This window comes from Gymnoscopelus microlampas, assembly GCF_963454915.1.
Source record: "Gymnoscopelus microlampas genome assembly, chromosome: 4".
Lineage (NCBI taxonomy): Eukaryota > Metazoa > Chordata > Actinopteri > Myctophiformes > Myctophidae > Gymnoscopelus > Gymnoscopelus microlampas.
The window spans coordinates 5,735,679-5,755,851 of NC_139941.1; the positions used below are offsets into that span (position 1 = coordinate 5,735,679).

A 20,173-nucleotide genomic window follows, 5' to 3' on the forward strand; every position below is an offset into this window, starting at 1 on the left:
TCCAATCTATCCATTCTGTTTCCATCTCTCTCTCTCTCATCAATCTATTCCGTTTCCATGTCTCTCTTCAATCTATTCCGTTTCCATGTCTCTCTCTCTCTCTCTCTCTCTCTCTCTCTCTCTCTCTCTCTCTCTCTCTCTCTCTCTCTCTCTCTCTCTCTCTCTCTCTCTCTCTCTCTCCAGTTTCCATCTCTCTCTCTCTCTCTCTCTCTCTCTCTCTCTCTCTCTCTCTCTCTCTCCAGTTTCCATGTCTGTCTGTCTCTCTCTCACTGGCCCCGTATTATCGCTGCTTGCAGGTATATTTGTCATTTATTTTGCTCTCTGTCTGAGAGTCTGTAACATTAAATAGAATAATAGGTTTATTATTCCACTCAGAGTTAAAGTAACAGAGATTATTCATATCATACAGGTTGTTTATTAATATGATTTTATCATACAGGTTGTTTATTAATATGATTTTATCATACAGGTTGTTTATTCATATTATTGTATCATACAGGTTGTTTATTAATATGATTTTATCATACAGGTTACTCATTTTATCATGCAGGTTGTTCATTAATATTATCTTATCATACAGGTTGTTCATTAATATGATTTTATCATACAGGTTGTTCATTAATATCATGTTATCATACATGTTGTTTATTCATATTATCTTATCATACAGGTTGTTCATTAACACATTGCCTGCCAGAGGGTTTTCTATAACAGGATCAGCCAGTGCCAGGAATTTTGACCATTCTGACTCATCTTTGAGGACCCACAGATATATTGTGCTATGACTATGAACACATGGAATATCTCAAAACAAAGATTAGAATCTCTTCTTTCATCTGAAAAAAGAGTTGATAGCATGTTCCGTTGTTTAGCTAGAGGTAGTTGGATACAGCTTGTTTTCACCAAAAACAGCCCCTTTTCTTTAGATTCAGAGTTATGAGCATTTTCAAAGTGCAACATCAATACATCGGTCATCGAGACCTTCATGAGAACACTTATTTTCCAGTCCAATATTCTATACTGCAGTGGTTTTCAAACCTTTTGGGCAAGTCAAAATCTCAAGCCACACTACCTGTATTCATAGCAACAAATAGCAGATCTACAAGCTTTTACTGAGCTTGTAGGTCCATTATTTTATGCCATTTATGACAATTTGTGAAAATAAATAGATAAAAATAAGGGATGCCAGGGCGTGACCCCCCAAAATAATCATATTTGAACTGAGGACCCCCACTTTGTTTCACTCAGTTCCACAGATAAATATTGTGAAAATAGCAGATCTACAAGCCCTCTCTTCTTCTTCCTCCCCTCTGTGTGTCTGTCTCCCTCTCACACAGTGAGATGTCTTTGTTCACAAAAACATTTGCAACCAAATGGACCTGGTTCAATAATCTATGCAGTGGTTCTCAACCGTTTCAGGCTGTGACCCCCCAAAATAATCATATTTGTACTGGGGACCCCCATTTTGTTTGACTCAGTTCCACAGATAAATATTGTGAAAATAGCAGCTTTATAAATCAAAATTATGAATCATTTACGATCAAAATCTTAAATGCAGATTTGCCCGAAATGCCCCCTATACCCGCATATCTGTCTATATACCTCCAAAAAGTTGATCTGTCTGTCTGTCTGTCTGTCTGTCTGTCTGTCTGTCCGTCCCTCTCACACAGTGGTTCTCTAACTTCACATTTACAACTGAAAGTACACAAATGGAACCAAATGGACCTGATTCAAAATCTATGCAGTGGTTCTCAACCTTTTCAGGCCGTGACCCACCAAAATAATCATATTTGAACTGGGGAACCCCCATTTTGTTTTGACTCGGTTCCACAGATAAGTCCCGACCCACAGGTTGAGAATCACTGGCAACTAGCAGTGACGTCAAAACCAAAGGGTGCCAGGTATTCTGCGAGAGAAATAAGCAACAGCTCTATGAAAACAAAGTTTTATATATAGATAGCAGTACATATCTTATTTTGTTACAAACTAAAGTTGACTAATAGTCATTTTTTTTAGATCGGCTATTAGGAAAATAGCCGATCTACAAGCTCAGAGGTTATGAGCTTGTAGATCGGCTATTATTTGCGCACACACACACACACACACACACCTCCTCCTCTCTCATGGCTCTCTTGCACGGATTAGCAGAATCACGGGTCAATTCTTCCGTCTGTCGAGGGACGACGACGATGGGGGAGGGGGTCCGGAGGGGGTGCGTTCGTTTCAACGGGGGAGGGGGTCCACGTTGGTTTCCCTCAAGGGTTGATGATCGGGCTGGCGCTCCGGTCGGATCGGCTTTTTGTTTTGTGTCGCCCACTCGCCCATCTCTCCTCTGACACAGAGGGGTAGTTTGCAGACTTTTACTTGTTTTTTTTTTGGTTGCCTCGGATCAACGGGCTGTTTATGAAGCGCTTTCGCACGCCAACATCCTGGAGGAAAGATCATCACCCGCGGGCGTGTGCACATGTCGAAAAAAACGCTCTCTATCTTCAGTGCTCCTCCTAGCCCTAATTTCAACCAATCACAGGCTGATCCGTCGTGGCCCGAGCGGAACAGCTTACTGCGCATTAAGAGTAGAGTCACACAATACAATCAACAATAATCTGCTTTCAGTACAGAACCACATTTCACAATTAAGTTTCATTATGAGATTAATACTTTGCACATTATACACTTTAAAATGATATCAAGAATCACGTTCCCATTCATCTGTAAACAATAGTTACTCAATGAGGCTTTTAATAACGCAGGAATCCATTCAGAGTGGATACTTTTTACTTCTCCTGGCTTTTACTTTAGTTAAAATTACACAGGCCATTAAAGACCTTGTTCATTTTACTTCAGTATATGTTTTCACCAAAGATAATACCATCTTGTAAGAGTAACTTTGTTTTTTAGCCCAGTGACTTAAATAAGCGTGTGAAGGCTAGACAGACAGGCAGGCCTATGCTAAATAGACCCACAGGGGACTGAGCTTCAAAGGAGATGATCACAATAAGACAAAAGCTTCTCTTCCTGGTGTAAACACAAGTCTCTTTTGTTAACCAAGGCAAGGTATTTGTCACCCATTGTTTTACTGTGGTCGTCTCTCCAAGCAAATGGTCAGGTCTCTCTGTTGTGCCAGTTTAAGGAACATTTAGCTCACTTCAACCTTTTACTTGTAATAATTAAATAAGTCGAGTTCTGGCCCATTTGTATGTATGATTATGGCTGGAAGATACTTCAATGCTAAATACACCCCCAAAAAATATCAAAAATAAAGTCGGACCTTTATCTAAATTACCTTTATATTTATTGGACACTTAATGTTTTAGGTAAATTCTGTAATTGATGAAAATTAATATTAAGGTGACATTTCAATGCTCTTAAATGAACACAGGATCAAGGCAACAATGGCCGCGGTTCAAAAATGTTCAGACCAGAGAGGGGGCGCCTCCATGCATGAATCCAACAACCAATCGGTGGCAACCAAGCAATGACGACGCGTTCCAGACCCTTTTTTAGCAAACCCGCCCCCTTTTTCCCACAAAAAGAGAGTCCCTTACCAAACCCCGCCCCTTTTTCACCTATGCCCCGCCTCTCTTTAAATAGCTTCAGAGGTTAACTCCCAGTTTTTGCCAGACGGCTGATAAGTGTTTATTAGGACGGCCGCAGCTTCGCTCCGCCGCCCAAAAATAGCAGATCTACAAGCTCATAGCGCGGCCCTGAGTGCCGCGCTATGAGCTTGTACTGTAGATCAGACCATTTGTTTCCATTTGTATATTCTCAAAGTTAGACACACACACACACACACACACAAACACACAAACACAAACACAAACACACACACACACACACACACACACACACACACACACACACACACACACACACAGGTGGTTGCGGATAGCGGTAGAATGCCTGGCCGTAAGTCATCAGACAAGGGCAAGCGCCCCGCCAGGCGCAGACACGCCGCTGACTCCCGTCGTAGTTACATATTTGTAAGGGTCCATTTGGTTCTATTTGTACACTAGAGTTACAGACCTGTAAGGGTCCAGCTTGCAGTCTCCCTGCACTGCAAACATGGCGAGGCACAACAGCTGCTGTGTGCGGCCTTTCATCATAAAGTTTAAATACAAAAACTTTGAAATTAAACAAATATGTTTAGCTCAGCATCAGCTAATATATATATATAACTTCAGTTAACTTGGCATAATATGCTTACATGTTTTATAAGATGATCGGATCATCTGTGATAGCACGTTTTTGAAATGTCGGATTTTCATGTTGTGCTGCTGTCTCGTTAAACCCAGCTGGGTGAATATCCAACCTGAAACCACGCTAAACGCTAGAAGTACGTTCATGTTCACTGCATTAGGCCTAAGCTACAAGTAAGTTACATTACTATGTTGTTGACCACGTTATGTTAGAGGCTTTACAGGCTTAGCCTATTTGGTTTCCAAAATGCTTAGTGTTGTATAGTCCGTCGCGCCTCATTGTTTATGCTGCCCAAAATAACAGATCTGTAAGCTGTCGACGCGCCATGACGCGGTGTGTTGATAGCTTGTGGGTAAATGATACGTTTTTAATAATTCTCATACAAACATGGGCTAAAAAAAACTAAACATTATTATTATAACTAAACATCTCTCTGTGTTTTTTGTCATAAATGTTACCCTTCTACCATGAATCTGTCATTAATAATTACTGATGTAATTCACGTAAACTTAAATCCTCTATTCTCTGTTAAAAACTGACCTAAGTTTCTTGAACACTTTTCTTCTGTCAACATGAATCTCTTAGCTGAAAGTAGCTGATCTACAAGCTCACAAGGAAGTGTTGTGAGCTTGTAGATCGGCTATTTTTGGCAAATGTTCCCCCCGGAATAGGCAAGCTGGAGTTCATGTGGTTAATGCTGTTCATAATGATGTTTTCATGTTTGTTGTGTCTCTGATTTTCACTATTTGAAACACGGCTAAGTTGTTAATTCATAAATACACGTTTTCCTTTTTCACTACTGGCTCATACTGTACCTACAGTACCATGAAACAATGACCCAAATGGGTCATGACTGTACAAATTACACTGTGCAAAGATCTAAAGTGCTCAAACATCATCAATAAGGGTTACAATACATTTGTAAACCTACAGTAAGTAACAGAGGACCTCTCTGTTACATTGTAATCATTGCTATAGTGTTTGTTCAGTAACAGGAGTCTCCATGTCTCTCTGCTCTTTAGTAAACACAATCTGAGCGCCTACAAATTGGCCATTTATAAATTAATACTGTAGTTTTATTATTTTATGTCCATCACTATTTACACTGGAGTACCATTGCATTCCTGTGTAACCTTTTGTCTTGGAGGATACAGTTCACAGTTTAAACATTGAGCTATTAATTCACATAGAAAGTGTTTATGAAAGTAAAGTATAAATGTCACTTTTGTTGTTGTTGTCATCTGTCACCAGAACCATTAGAAGAAGCAGCCAGGAAGAATGGGGAACCCCCTATCAGTCACAGGGAGGACAAATCAAATGGTATGTTTATTTACACAGGAACTAAACGAACACCAGAGTCCAATGTGTTGAAGACATTCACTATAAGAACTACTGTAAGACATAAGTATTGTTCATTCATTCAAAGAAACCCGTCCTTAATAGGATGCTCTATTGTTTCTGACTGTTTTAATTGTCTCCGCCAGGCCAAAAGGCATGGTGAGAGAGTATGTTTTACCCCCTGTCTGTCTGTCCGTACGTCCGTCCGTGTGTCCGTGTGTCCGTCTGTCCGTCCGTCCGTCCGTCCGTCCGTCTGTGAGCAGCTAATCTCCGCCACCGTTGGCTTGATCGCAGCAAAACTGTGCACACACTCCCTGGATGCCAATTCCGAACTTCTGCCCTAAATTTTTCACATGGGCCTTTTATAGCGCCACCAGGAGGCCAATTTGTGCAAAACATATTTTTTGACAGTACTCCTACAGATTTTGTTCAAAAATCCCGCAAATCGGTACAGAGTATCTCTATAGTCATTAAACAAACACGTCTTTCAGATTTTTCATATTCCATCCTGATTGGCTAAAAATGTCTTCCAAAGTTTGCAGGAGTACTCCGTTTTGAACAAAATGCCTCAAGAACACAGCATGCAATTTCCGTGAAATTTTGCACGCATATTTCCACAATGCGAGGAAGAAATGGCACTTGAACATTTTCAAATCAGCCTCATGGTGGCGCTATAACAGGCCGATTCATGTTTGTACCTATACACCAAGAGGCCGACTTATGTAAAACATATTTTTTTATATGACTCCTTCCGATGTTATCCTAATTTCAGGCAAATCGGTACACATGATCTCTATAGTCATGTGATCAAGATGGATGTGTTTGTTTTTTCATAATCCATTCTCATTGGCTAAGATTCACATCTAAAGTTTGCAGTAGTGGCTTGTTTTGAACAAAATTCCGCAAATCATGAACGCAGTGTCCAATTGCGGTCAAACTTTGCACGCACATTCACACTATGTTGAGGAACAAATGCCACCTTTTTAACATTGGCCTGTTGTAGCCACCAGCAGGTCTAATTTAGCAAACACATTTTTTGCACAAAATGCTTCAAACCATGAATGCAGTGTCCGATTGCTGTGCAAGGCCTAATAAGAAATGCCACCCTTTTCACACTGGCCTATTATAGCGCCAACAGGAGGCCACAATAACCTACCTGACCTGGCGGAGACCTGTGCTCCGATGAGCACTTTTTCTAGTTTATATTTGCATTTGCACACGTGCACGCTCATAGCAGTCCAGCCTCCTGCACAGCCATGCCTCAGTTGTTGTGTATGTCCCATCTAATGCAACGCTCTGCATTCATATAGTAACAGTATTTAAACTATGAGGGGCTTATCCACAGAGAATGCCTTTTGAGCTGAGGAGCACTTTCTATTCACACACACACACACACACACACACACACACACACACACACACACACACACACACACACACACACACACACACACACACACACACACACACAGTGTGGATTTCATGTACACAGTGCTCACACACAGCACTGTTCCAACCTATCAATCATTCAGGTGCTCACCTGTCGTAGGGGAAGGACCAGATAAGCATATCGTTGCTGTCGGGCAGAAACCAGCTATCAATTATATTTAATTAATTATATATATTTAATTAATTAATCAGTGCTGATGACATTGTGATCTGTAGTGAGAGCAGTGAGCAGGTAGAGGAACATCTAGAGAGGTGGAGATACAGTATGCTCTGGAAAAGAGAGGAATGAAGGTTAGCCAGACAGAATACATGTGAAAGAGAGGAACCCAAGAGGAACAGTGAGGTTACAGGGAGTAGAGGTAAAGAAGGATTTTAAGTACATTCCAGAGCAATGGAGAGTGTGGAAAACAGGTGAAGAAACGAGTGTAAGCAGGTTGGAACGGGTGGAGAAAAGTGTCAGGTGTGATGTGTGATAGGAAAGTATCAACAAGAATGAAAGGAAAGATGTACAAGACAGTGGTGAGACCAGCTATGTTGTATGGTTTAGAGACAGACAGCTATGTTGTATGGTTTAGAGACAGACAGCTATGTTGTATGGTTTAGAGACAGACAGCTATGTTGTATGGTTTAGAGACAGACAGCTATGTTGTATGTTTTAGAGACAGACACACAGTTATGTTGTATGGTTTAGAGACAGACAGCTGTGTTGTATGGTTTAGAGACAGACAGCTATGTTGTATGATTTAGAGACAGACAGTTATGTTGTATGGTTTAGAGACAGACAGCTATGTTGTATGGTTTAGAGACAGACAGCTATGTTGTATGGTTTAGAGACAGACACACAGCTATGTTGTATGGTTTAGAGACAGACACACAGCTATGTTGTATGGTTTAGAGACAGACAGCTATGTTGTATGGTTTAGAGACAGACACACAGCTATGTTGTATGGTTTAGAGACAGACAGTTATGTTGTATGGTTTAGAGACAGACACACAGCTATGTTGTATGGTTTAGAGACAGACACACAGCTATGTTGTATGGTTTAGAGACAGACACATAGCTATGTTGTATGGTTTAGAGACAGACACACAGCTATGTTGTATGGTTTAGAGACAGACAGCTATGTTGTATGGTTTAGAGACAGACAGCTATGTTGTATGGTTTAGAGACAGACAGCTATGTTGTATGTTTTAGAGACAGACACACAGCTATGTTGTATGGTTTAGAGACAGACAGCATGTTGTATGGTTTAGAGACAGACAGCTATGTTGTATGGTTTAGAGACAGACAGCTATGTTGTATGGTTTAGAGACAGACAGCTATGTTGTATGTTTTAGAGACAGACACACAGCTATGTTGTATGGTTTAGAGACAGACAGCTATGTTGTATGGTTTAGAGACAGACAGTTATGTTGTATGGTTTAGAGACAGACAGCTATGTTGTATGGTTTAGAGACAGACAGTTATGTTGTATGGTTTAGAGACAGACAGCTATGTTGTATGGTTTAGAGACAGACAGCTATGTTGTATGGTTTAGAGACAGACAGTTATGTTGTATGGTTTAGAGACAGACAGTTATGTTGTATGGTTTAGAGACAGACAGCTATGTTGTATGGTTTAGAGACAGACAGCTATGTTGTATGGTTTAGAGACAGACAGTTATGTTGTATGGTTTAGAGACAGACAGCTATGTTGTATGGTTTAGAGACAGACAGCTATGTTGTATGTTTTAGAGACAGACACACAGCTATGTTGTATGGTTTAGAGACAGACAGCTATGTTGTATGGTTTAGAGACAGACAGCTATGTTGTATGGTTTAGAGACAGACAGCTATGTTGTATGGTTTAGAGACAGACAGCTATGTTGTATGGTTTAGAGACAGACACACAGCTATGTTGTATGGTTTAGAGACAGACACACAGCTATGTTGTATGGTTTAGAGACAGACAGCTATGTTGTATGGTTTAGAGACAGACAGTTATGTTGTATGGTTTAGAGACAGACAGCTATGTTGTATGGTTTAGAGACAGACAGTTATGTTGTATGGTTTAGAGACAGACAGTTATGTTGTATGGTTTAGAGACAGACAGCTATGTTGTATGGTTTAGAGACAGACAGCTATGTTGTATGGTTTAGAGACAGACAGCTATGTTGTATGGTTTAGAGACAGACAGCTATGTTGTATGGTTTAGAGACAGACAGCTATGTTGTATGGTTTAGAGACAGACAGCTATGTTGTATGGTTTAGAGACAGACAGTTATGTTGTATGGTTTAGAGACAGACAGCTATGTTGTATGGTTTAGAGACAGACAGCTATGTTGTATGGTTTAGAGACAGACAGCTATGTTGTATGGTTTAGAGACAGACAGCTATGTTGCATGGTTTAGAGACAGACAGCTATGTTGTATGGTTTAGAGACAGACAGTTACGTTGTATGGTTTAGAGACAGACAGTTATGTTGTATGGTTTAGAGACACACAGCTATGTTGTATGGTTTAGATACAGACAGCTATGTTCTATGGTTTAGAGACAGACAGCTATGTTGTATGGTTTAGAGACAGACAGCTATGTTGTATGGTGCTGCACAGAGCAAGATTAAAAACAACAGACAGCAAAGCAAAACAAAACAAAACAAAACATGAAATTAGAAAAACAACATTACAGTGTATATACAATCATATAAAAAACAATTAGGAAAAACACTTAGTGTAGAGGTAGGTTTTCAGAAGTGACTTAAACAGAGGCATGGATGGTGCTAACCTTAGGCGTTTTCCTTTTCCTAGGGAGTTGGGGAGAGAGCCTGGCTTTGTTGTTGACGGACAACAGATGCACACTTATGCGAAACAGGATGACGGTTGAACCGTCGTCCTAAAACACCCTTGCATTGACTAGAAACACAGCCCCAAAACACACTCCCCCCGATTTTTCTTGCCGACCGAGCCCGCCTGGGGCGAATGTGTTTTGGGACGAGGCGTCCTTGCATTCCATCACACCCATTCACTGGCTTTTTTACAAGTCGAATTTGGGGAAATGAATTAATCAGGAGCTCAAAAACATAATGAGAGGATACAAGAGCTATCTGTGAAAAAGCTGCAAAGTGTACAGATTTAAGCAAGTATTTTAAAACAGTGAAAGCTACCGAGGTAAAAGAAACAGAACATTTGACCAAAACCGAAGGTATTGAAGAGGAGGACACAGAGAATGTTGCGGTCATCAGAGGTCAAAGGATTTAGCTGCTACCATTCTGATAATGTCAGGAGCAACCAGACAACACTACGACCAGGTAGGGTCCATGTTAGCCCTGGTCCAGAGCGTTAGTGAGTTAGAGAGAACTCACTAACGTTCTGGACCAGGGCTAGGTCCAAGTGTTTCCAAATGGACTGCAGTCTGCACAGAACCCTCCATCAGATCCAAAGTAGACTAGTTTTTTTGCGACCAAAAGACCATGTATTATGCAAGTACATAATGAGGTTGACCAAAGTTTCTCAGCTGCATTATATTTGTTATTAGTGTCTAATAGTCTATATGTCCTCTGAAACAAAGGGGTTTATAGTGAAAACTTACTTAAGCTGCTTTATAAATAAAGCACTTTGAAACTGAAGATGATGGCCAATGTTGATGATAATTGATTGATACAAAATAAATAAGCCCCCCCCCAACGTTTCCTTTTTGCCACACATCTACACTTCATTTTTTGTACCGAATTAAAGTAATAAAAAACAGAAATAAAAGGGGAATAACCGCGAACCGAACCGAGCCGAACCGAGCCAAACCAAACCGCGAACCGAAAATGTTCGCGCATGCGCGCAATGGTCATCGAACCGTGACCCCAAAATATTGAATTGAACCGAACCGTGAATTTTTTTAACCGTTGCAGGCTTAAAAAAATAAAAAAAATATATATATATATATATATATTAAGGCCGGGCCGTTAACGCCGTTACCGGGCTAAGTTAACGGCGGACTCTTATCGAGCGATAAAAAAAAATACCGCCGTTAATCTATTCTCAAAGTTGGGTCTGGGAGCCAATTACATTAGCTTTACTCTGTGTCTGTCTGTGTGACTGTGTGTGTGTGTGTGTGTGTGTGTGTGTGTGTGTGTGTGTGTGTGTGTGTGTGTGTGTGTGTGTGTGTGTGTGTGTGTGTGTGTGTGTGTGTGTGTGTGTGTGTGTGTGTCCGCGCGCGAGCGGGGGGGGGGGGGGGGGGGGGGGCTCTGCATGTAGCGTTGATTTCAACTTGTTGAAAGTGGGTGTGGGTGTGTGTGCGCGAGCGGTGTGTTTGTGTGACGAGCATACATGCGCGTGTGTTAGACTGCTCCTCCTACCTGCTGCTTAGAGTTAGAGGAGCTGCACTCGCTCGCCTCTCATTGAAAATGAATGTCCTTAATGTAACAAGCTGCCTAAAGCCTTCTGTATGAAAAGCTTGACTGTTTATGTCCATTCGTCGGATTGACGTTCGTTTTATTGAACTCAGTGATTTTCCGCGACTTGTCTTTCACTTAGAATCAAATGTCCGTCAAGTCAAACGACAGTAACACTTGATTCCGGACGGTTGGCCTTCAAAATAAGAGCGTATGTCCCGTTTTACTTTAGGTCAGAGAAATTCAAAATAAGAGTGCACTGATTTGCTTCTTTTTTTTAAAGAAGAAGAATGCTCAGTTTTCATTGTTGCTACACTTAGAATATCAAATAAAAAGTGTGAACCAAAAAAATAGGATACTTAAAGTTAAGAGTGATACTGACTTGTTATAGATGAAGAATGCTTAGTTTCAATGTTGCTACACTTAGAATATCAAATAACAAGTGTGGGAACCCAATAGCATTTAAATAGTGATATTGACAGTTTTTTTTAAATAATTTGACGTTGCAACACTTAAAATATAGAATATGACATTTTAACGTTAATATCGTATATCGTATCGATAGCCAATGTGAACAAGCTGGTCTGCCTGAGTGACTGGTGGAAGAAGGAGAAGTAGAGATTGGACTGATTGAGTCAAGCCATGTCACATAGCTACTGTACTGAGTGACTGTACTGGTGACATTATTTGTGTTCTTAATAAATAAAAAGTAAAACAAATTATTAAACACAAGTACATCTTATTGAACATTATTTTGATATTTCATTACCAATTATCACAGCAAAACAGCTTTTTCAAACAGTCTGTGATGCATTTTGGAAACGGGAGATGGGCTCATGGTGTAATGGGCCACCTGGCCTGAGAAACGTAAGGAGGAAAGAAAAAGAAAGGACATACTTCTGGTCATTATTTGGGTAGAACACACATATTTTGAATGCCTTCGGCAGACTTCAAATGAGCCATTTTAATCTAGATTAATCTAGATTAACTCCAGGATTGCAGATAGATTAATCTAGATTAAAAAAAAATATCTATGCCCACCTCTAATATATATATATATATATATATATATATATATATATATATATATATATATATATATATATATATATATATATATATATATATATATATATATATATATGTGTGTGTGTTCAGGGTGGGATTGTCGGGTCTCTTCTCTAGGCTACATGTAAAGTGTCTTGAGACAACTTGTTGTGATTTGACACTTTAATAAAATTGAATTGAATTGAATATATATTCCAAATATTATTTAACTTTTTGAAAATAGCCGATCTACTAGCTCACAAAGCGTTGTGAATGCAACACTTTGCGAGCATGTAGATCTGCTATTTTCATATTTAGCCAATGTACTAGTGTGTGCTACTGCTCATGTAGCCAAGTCGCTTCTTTTGGGCTTGTTTTCATAGAACTGACTGCTTATTTATCTCATGCAAGAGAGCCTAGTCAGCCTACGTGAAACATAACATCACACTTTTGCGGATTCCCCTGTATTGCACGTTTAGATGGAGAAGCGAGGCTGCACGTTTTCAAAGATTTTCACCCTGAAACACACACACACACACACACACACACACACACACACACACACACACACACACACACACACAGACTTTCTTTATATTGGTAGCCAACCAATGAATCTCTGTGGTGTTATTGTAAATAGCCGATCTACAAGCTCACAACGCGTCCCATTACTGGCCATTTTTAGCTTGTAGATCGGCTATTTGGGGTCTGTAGACAAATTCATGTGAATTTGGGGGTCCTTGACATAAAAATGTTTGAGAACAACTGCTTTAGAGTTTTCAACGGGTCTGAAATTACAATCTAACCCAAACGGAGCCGGTTGAGTTGAAGCCCAAGCCATACCCACCCCATAACCCCCCACCCAACCCACCCTCATCACCCCCCATATCCCCGACATTCGCCACACCCCCATTTTCCTGTCCCCTTCCTACCCGAAGCCCCCCCTTTATTTTTATGTTTGGAGTCTGGTATTCAACCATCTTTAGGCTTTAGTTTAGGTATTCTTTTCTTCATTCTCTCAACTTTATTTCTGTGTGCAGCAATCGCACACAGGTGTGACTGCAGGCAGAGCCATGCAATCATGCCTTATGTGGGGATTGGTGGGGTGGCTCCCTATGGTAATTAGGATTAACTGGCACACCCCTTCAAGTTAGGAGGATTGGGATTCATCATCACAAGAACATAGTTACGAACAATTCTGCCTTTTAAGAACGTTTCATGAATCTGACTCGACTTCTCTTAGGAATTTACTTGGGAAGAAATGTAAGAGGAAACATTAGAAACTTGCTGCATGAGGCCCATTGTTCCTCTACTTCATATAGCTTAATGAAATTAACTCATCAAAGGCACCACTCACTTCACACTGGGTGTGATTTCTTCTTTTTTTCTTTTGCATTATTGTGTATTACTTTGTGCTTTGTTTTATATTAGCACACATAGCTTCACTGAAACAATATAAACATGGACTTTCTTCAATCTTTGTGGACAAGGCTGCTTTCAATTACCTAAATGTGCCTATAAGTAAATAGGGAAACATTGCATGTATACTTGTACATTAATGTGTATTTGCTAATGTATAAAGCATGGTTAAGCTTGTGTTTCTTCACAACCAACACATGAATAGAATGAAGCTGAGATGTTATCATCCTCCAGGACTCAACCATTGAGCCACTTGAGAAACACATCTTGAAAACTCTGGATAAGCTGGGAGACTTGGAGTTCGAGACGTTCAAGTTACTTTTGCGGCACCCTGATGTCCTTGAAGGCCTGGCTCCAATCCCACAGAGATGCCTGAAGAAGGGCAAGAGGACCATCGCTCATCTGATGGTGGGGCACTACTCAATTGATGCAGCTCAGAGGATCGTGGTGAATGTTCTGAAGAACATCCACAGGAATGATCTAGTGGAGAGGTTTCTAGACATATCCCAAGGTAGGTGAAGAGAGGCTGCATACAGTAGGTGCACAAGATAAACCTACTGAAACACTCCTATGTTGTAATTGGATATGAACAGCAGGTGCAATTCATGAATACGCACGCACGTACGCACGCACACACACACACACACACACACACACACACACACACACACACACACACACACACACACACACACACACACACACACACACACACACACACACACACACACACACACACACACACACACACACACAGCCAGCCAGCACCTGGTTGTCTTTCCTGCTGCAGATTAACTGTCTGTAGACAACAGTCAATTACATTAGTAAAACACAAACATAATCAATGTCATTTAATGTAATTACTGACAGGTAATAGCAGGTTTCTTATACAAGTCTGTTGTCTTTTCTGACACAATAGTTGTAACATCAGAGCAGCATGAAGCTACAGACGCTGACCCACCAACAACTTCTACAATGAGAGGAGTCTCTACAACTGAAGGTGAATAGATGTGTTCAATAAACTGATTCAACTGTCTGGTTTGTTTACACTATTTACCTGTAATCTGTAGAAACACACAGCCAGTGTTGGGCAATAACATGTAAGTTAGTAATATATTATTATTCAAAAGTTTTTATTGAATTTTTCAAGACAAACACACACATACCAACATATAACAAACAACAAGACACTACAGACACTAGTACACAATATCAAAGGAAAACAGATACACATATCAACCAATAATTAATAGACCGAAAATGCAAAGACATTTTAGTGCAATATATTTCCTGAGAAACGGTGTTAATACCATAAAAATTACAGCCCAGAAAAAATAAAATAAAAATAAAATAAAAATGAAGGAAAAACTGTGTAACAGCGAAATCAAACTTAGTAATATATTACCGTTCATATTATTACTTTACCCAGTAACAAGCAGTGCAACTTATTACAGCAGCTAAAACAGTAATATTATTACACATTACTGATCCAAGTAACGCTGCTTTACTCGTTAAAATGAATGTGATTTGTTTTTGTTTCTGATCGAGAAACGAGTGTGTGTGTGTGTGTGTGTGTGTGTGTGTGTGTGTGTGTGTGTGTGTGTGTGTGTGTGTGTGTGTGTGTGTGTGTGTGTGTGTGTGTGTGTGTGTGTGTGTGTGTGTGTGTGTGTGTGTGTGTGTGTGTGTGTGTGTCTGAATGTGTGAGTGAATGTTAAGCACATTGTATTGTAAAGTGCTTTGGAGAAAAGCACTTTATAAATGCAATCCATTTATCATTATTGCTTTTTAGAAGGAATGATGAGTAATAAGTAATAATAAGTAACATATTACTTATCTAATAGAGTAATATTGCCCAACACTGCACACAACAAATGGAACTACTTTAATATCAATTCACCTTATATCATGAGATGTTGGTCCTCCATTCACACTTAATGAAATGTAATTTCATGAAATAAAAGACTGTTGCTTTTTAATCTGAAATGTCTAATATTTTAATGTACGTTATTGGGTAAAGCATTATTATCATAGTTTAATAATGAATTAGGATTGCTTTGACATGAGGGGGAGGCGGGGCCTTGCTTTGACATGAGGGGGAGGCGGGGCCTTGCTTTGACATGAGGGGGAGGCGGGGCCTTGCTTTGACATGTGGGGTGGGGCCTTACTTTGACGTGAGGGGGAGATGGGGCTTTACATGGGGGGGAGGTGGGGCCTTACTTTGACATGAGGGGGGAGGCGGAACCTTGCTTTGATATGGGGGAGGCGGAACCTTGCTTTGACATGGGGGGAGGTGGGGCCTTACTTTGACATGATGGGGAGGCGGGCCTTGCTTTGACATGAGGGGGAGGGGCCTTTGCGTTATTTGCAGAGCCCTCAGGATAAGTACTGGGAGGGAATAGCAGGTTTCTTATACAAGTCTGTTGTCTTTTCTGACACAATAGTTGTAACATCAGACCAGCATGAAGTTCAACGTCAACAAGTACAAAAGTCTCCACATCTAGAGTTCAGGTCACTACGTGGCCCTCATATCTAGAGTTCAGGTCACTACGTTGCCCTCACATCTAGAGTTCAGGTCACTACGTGGCCCTCATATCTAGAGTTCAGGTTGCTACGTGGCCCTCACATCTAGAGTTCAGGTCACTACGTGGCCCTCATATCTAGAGTTCAGGTCACTACGTGGCCCTCACATCTACAGTTCAGGTCACTATGTGAGGTGAGAGAACACCTTCTAGATTTCCCAGAGCGCAGCAGGCAGGTTCTGAAGTCGAGCTCTGGCACAAATGAAGTCCTGAGCATCCAAATGTTATTATAGTTGGTCTCAGACTTTTTACTCATTTGAGTGCCTGGTTATCTTTCCTGCTACTGTAAATTGCTAAAACTCAAATAATATCAATTTAATGTCAGGATAATTACTGGGAGGAAATAAGCAGGTTTCTTATGTCTGTTTTCCTTTCTGACACAATAGTTGTAACATCAGACCAGCATGAAGCTACAGACACTGACCCACCAAGTTCAACGTCAACAAGAAAAAGAGTCTCTACAGCTGAAGGTGAGATGACACTATGAATAGATGAATTCAATAAACCACTTGAACTCCAGAGTCCATATTCTGAGGGAACTTTAACCAAAAATAGCAGTGGCCCTCACATCTAGAGTTCAGGTCACTACGTGGCCCTCACATCTAGAGTTCAGCTGCTACGTGACCCTCATATCTAGAGTTCAGGCTGCTACGTGGCCCTCACATCTAGAGTTTAGGCCACTACGTGGCCCTCACAACTAGAGATCAGGCCGCTACGTGGCCCTCACATCTAGAGTTCAGGCTGCTACTTGGCCCTCACATCTAGAGTTCAGGTCACTACGTGGCCCTCACATCTAGAGTTCAGGTCACCACGTGTCCCTCACATCTAGAGTTCAGGCTGCTACGTGGCCCTCACATCTAGAGTTCAGGCTGCTACGTGGCCCTCACATCTAGAGTTTAGGCCGCTACGTGGCCCTCACAACTAGAGTTCAGGTCATTACGTGGCCCTCATATCGAGAGTTCAGGTCACCACGTGGTCTTCACATCTAGAGTTCAGGTCACTACGTGGCCCTCACATCTAGAGTTCAGGTCACTATGTGGCCCTCATATCTAGAGTTCAGGTCACTACGTTGCCCTCACATCTAGAGTTCAGGTCACTACGTGGCCCTCATATCTAGAGTTCAGGTTGCTACGTGGCCCTCATATCTAGAGTTCAGGTCACTACATGGCCCTCACATCTAGAGTTCAGGTCACTACGTGGCCCTCACATCTAGAGTTCAGGTCACTATGTGAGGTAAGAGAACACCTTCTAGATTTCCTAGAGCGCAGCAGGCAGGTTTTGAAGTCGAGCTCTGGCACAAATGAAGTCCTGAGCATCCGTGGCCCTCACATCTAGAGTTTAGGCCGCTACGTGGCCCTCACAACTAGAGTTCAGGTCATTACGTGGCCCTCATATCGAGAGTTCAGGTCACCACGTGGTCTTCACATCTAGAGTTCAGGTCACTACGTGGCCCTCACATCTAGAGTTCAGGTCACTATGTGGCCCTCATATCTAGAGTTCAGGTCACTACGTTGCCCTCACATCTAGAGTTCAGGTCACTACGTGGCCCTCATATCTAGAGTTCAGGTTGCTACGTGGCCCTCATATCTAGAGTTCAGGTCACTACATGGCCCTCACATCTAGAGTTCAGGTCACTACGTGGCCCTCACATCTAGAGTTCAGGTCACTATGTGAGGTAAGAGAACACCTTCTAGATTTCCTAGAGCGCAGCAGGCAGGTTTTGAAGTCGAGCTCTGGCACAAATGAAGTCCTGAGCATCCAAACGTTATTATAGTTTGTTTTGTAGGAGAGTGTTCGGTCCAATCCAGTTCCCCTCTTGCTTCCCGGTTGTAGAGGTGGTAAGCTGCAGATACTGTTTTGCCCATGCTGAGCTGAAGATGCCACTTCTGGAGGTAGTTTGCCAGGATGCCCATGTCTCGGTTGAGGCCGTCTTCCATCGCCTTTCATGTTGGACGTCAAAGCATGATAGCAAGGTCGTCCGCATAGCCATACTTGGTGGATGTTGTATCTGGCAGGTCATGAATGTAGATGTTAAACAACATTGGTGAGAGGACGGAGCCTTGCGGGATGCCGTTCCTCAGCCTTCTGAGCCTGCTGGTCTGGCCATCGCTGGTCTGTAGGATGAAGCTCCGGTTGGATATCATCTCCATGATGAACCTCACCATATGCCGGTCCGGGATTGTCCTCAGCAGTTTCAGATGTAGTCCACGGTGCCACACGGTGTCGTAGGCGGCTGTCAGGTCCAGGAATACAACTCCGGCTTTCTCGTTGTCCTGAAAGCTGTCCTCTATGTCCTGAGTGAGTAGCGTAACCTGGTCCATTGTTGACCTGCCTCTGCGAAAGCCGGCTTGTTCCTGGGGGAGTTGTGGGTCCACCACTGGCTCGATACGGCTGTGTATAAGCCTCTCTAGGATCTTTTATGGGACGCAGAGCAGAGAGATGGGCCTATAGGACTTCGGGTCTTCGGGGGGTTTGTTTGGCTTTGGCAAGGCTTTGACGGAGGCACGGCGCCAGGTCTTTGGAATATTGGACTTCCGGAAGCATGATGATAAGAACGAGCAAAGCCAGTGGGATTTTCTTTCACTTTGGTGTATGACAAACTCTGGATGGATATTGTCTCGACCTGGTGACTTGCCCGGCTTCAGTTTTTTCATTGCTGCCCTTAGTTCCGCTGTCGTGAAGTCTCCCGAAAGGTTAGCATCCACGCTGGCTGCCCTGGAGAGAGATGATACCTCACACGATGTTAGACGAGTGAAGTCTTTTTCTGCCTCAGGGAAGCGGCCATTTTTTAGGAGCTGGGAAGCAATGGTGTCGGCTGACACTGGACACCTACGGGCTGTTGTTTTTCTCCCTGAGAGCAGGTTGATTGTCTGCCATGCCTTCCGGCTGGAGTGGGTGAAGTCGATAGATTCCACTACTTCAGTCCACCTAGCCCTTCGGGTGTCGTCCATCTTCTGCAGTAGAGTTGTTGCTGTTGCGTCCATTTCTCCACTGGAGCTCGCCTGCTGGTGTTGGCGCAGCAGGTAGCTGCACTCCTCGTCCCAGCCAGGGATTTAGTTCTTATTGAATCCACGTGGGATGTTGTGCTTTGCTGCCCTTAGGAAGACTTCACAGTAGGCGGTGTATGCAGCATCAACATCGGCTGCTTTTGGGTCCGGGAGACCAGCAGTTCTTCTCTCCGTTTCAGCCATAACCATCTGCCAGTTCGCTTTCCTGAAGTTCCATCTCCTAACCGGTTTGCCAGCTACTGGCTGTACCAGTGATGGTACTTTGATGACGAATGGTCGATGGTGTGACCGGGGGAACCTGTCCAGGACATGGCTCTCCGGTTTCAGGTCGTTATTACGACATACAGCAAAGGCAAAGTCTGGATTGGTGTACGAGTTCCAGCGTGCAGAGAAGAAGCTCGGGGGCTCTTTTGGGTCGAATAGCAGCAGTGCTTCAGTGTTAGAAGCCCACTCACTCAGTACCTCACCATCGTGTGATGTGTTGTTGTAAGTCCGTATGTTGGCAATTGAAGTCGCCATCATAGATGGCAGGAGCTGTCACAGATGGAAGTGATGTTATAGTAAGCGCTGTTGGTGGGGGCTTGTATACATTTACAACAGATGTTTCTTGGATTTTGGTGACCAGCCACTCCATGTTGCAGCCAGGTGGGAATTGACAGGTGGTGATCTCAGCAACATTTGGATGAAGTGAAGGCCAAATCAACAGCAAGGGTCTCGCTCATTCGATGCCTAGCAGGTTCAACTTGGGGAGCTTCCCCCCAGACCCTACGCAT

General features: G+C 42.2%; 1 protein-coding gene across 1 annotated transcript in view; it reads left to right on the top strand.

The window, feature by feature from the left end:
- Positions 1–5,443: 5,443 nt before the first annotated feature.
- The window catches only part of LOC311043906 (nucleotide-binding oligomerization domain-containing protein 1-like), a gene marked incomplete at its 3' end in the record, with an annotated part of 78,137 nt that continues 63,407 nt past the window's right edge, over positions 5,444–20,173 (top strand). The window contains exons 1-4 of the mRNA XM_084055330.1: positions 5,444–5,517; positions 14,048–14,324; positions 14,733–14,813; positions 16,779–16,862. Coding sequence (XP_083911456.1) covers positions 5,476–5,517; positions 14,048–14,324; positions 14,733–14,813; positions 16,779–16,862 — 484 coding nt within the window. The 5' untranslated portion in view covers positions 5,444–5,475. The remainder of the gene's footprint in view (positions 5,518–14,047; positions 14,325–14,732; positions 14,814–16,778; positions 16,863–20,173) is intronic.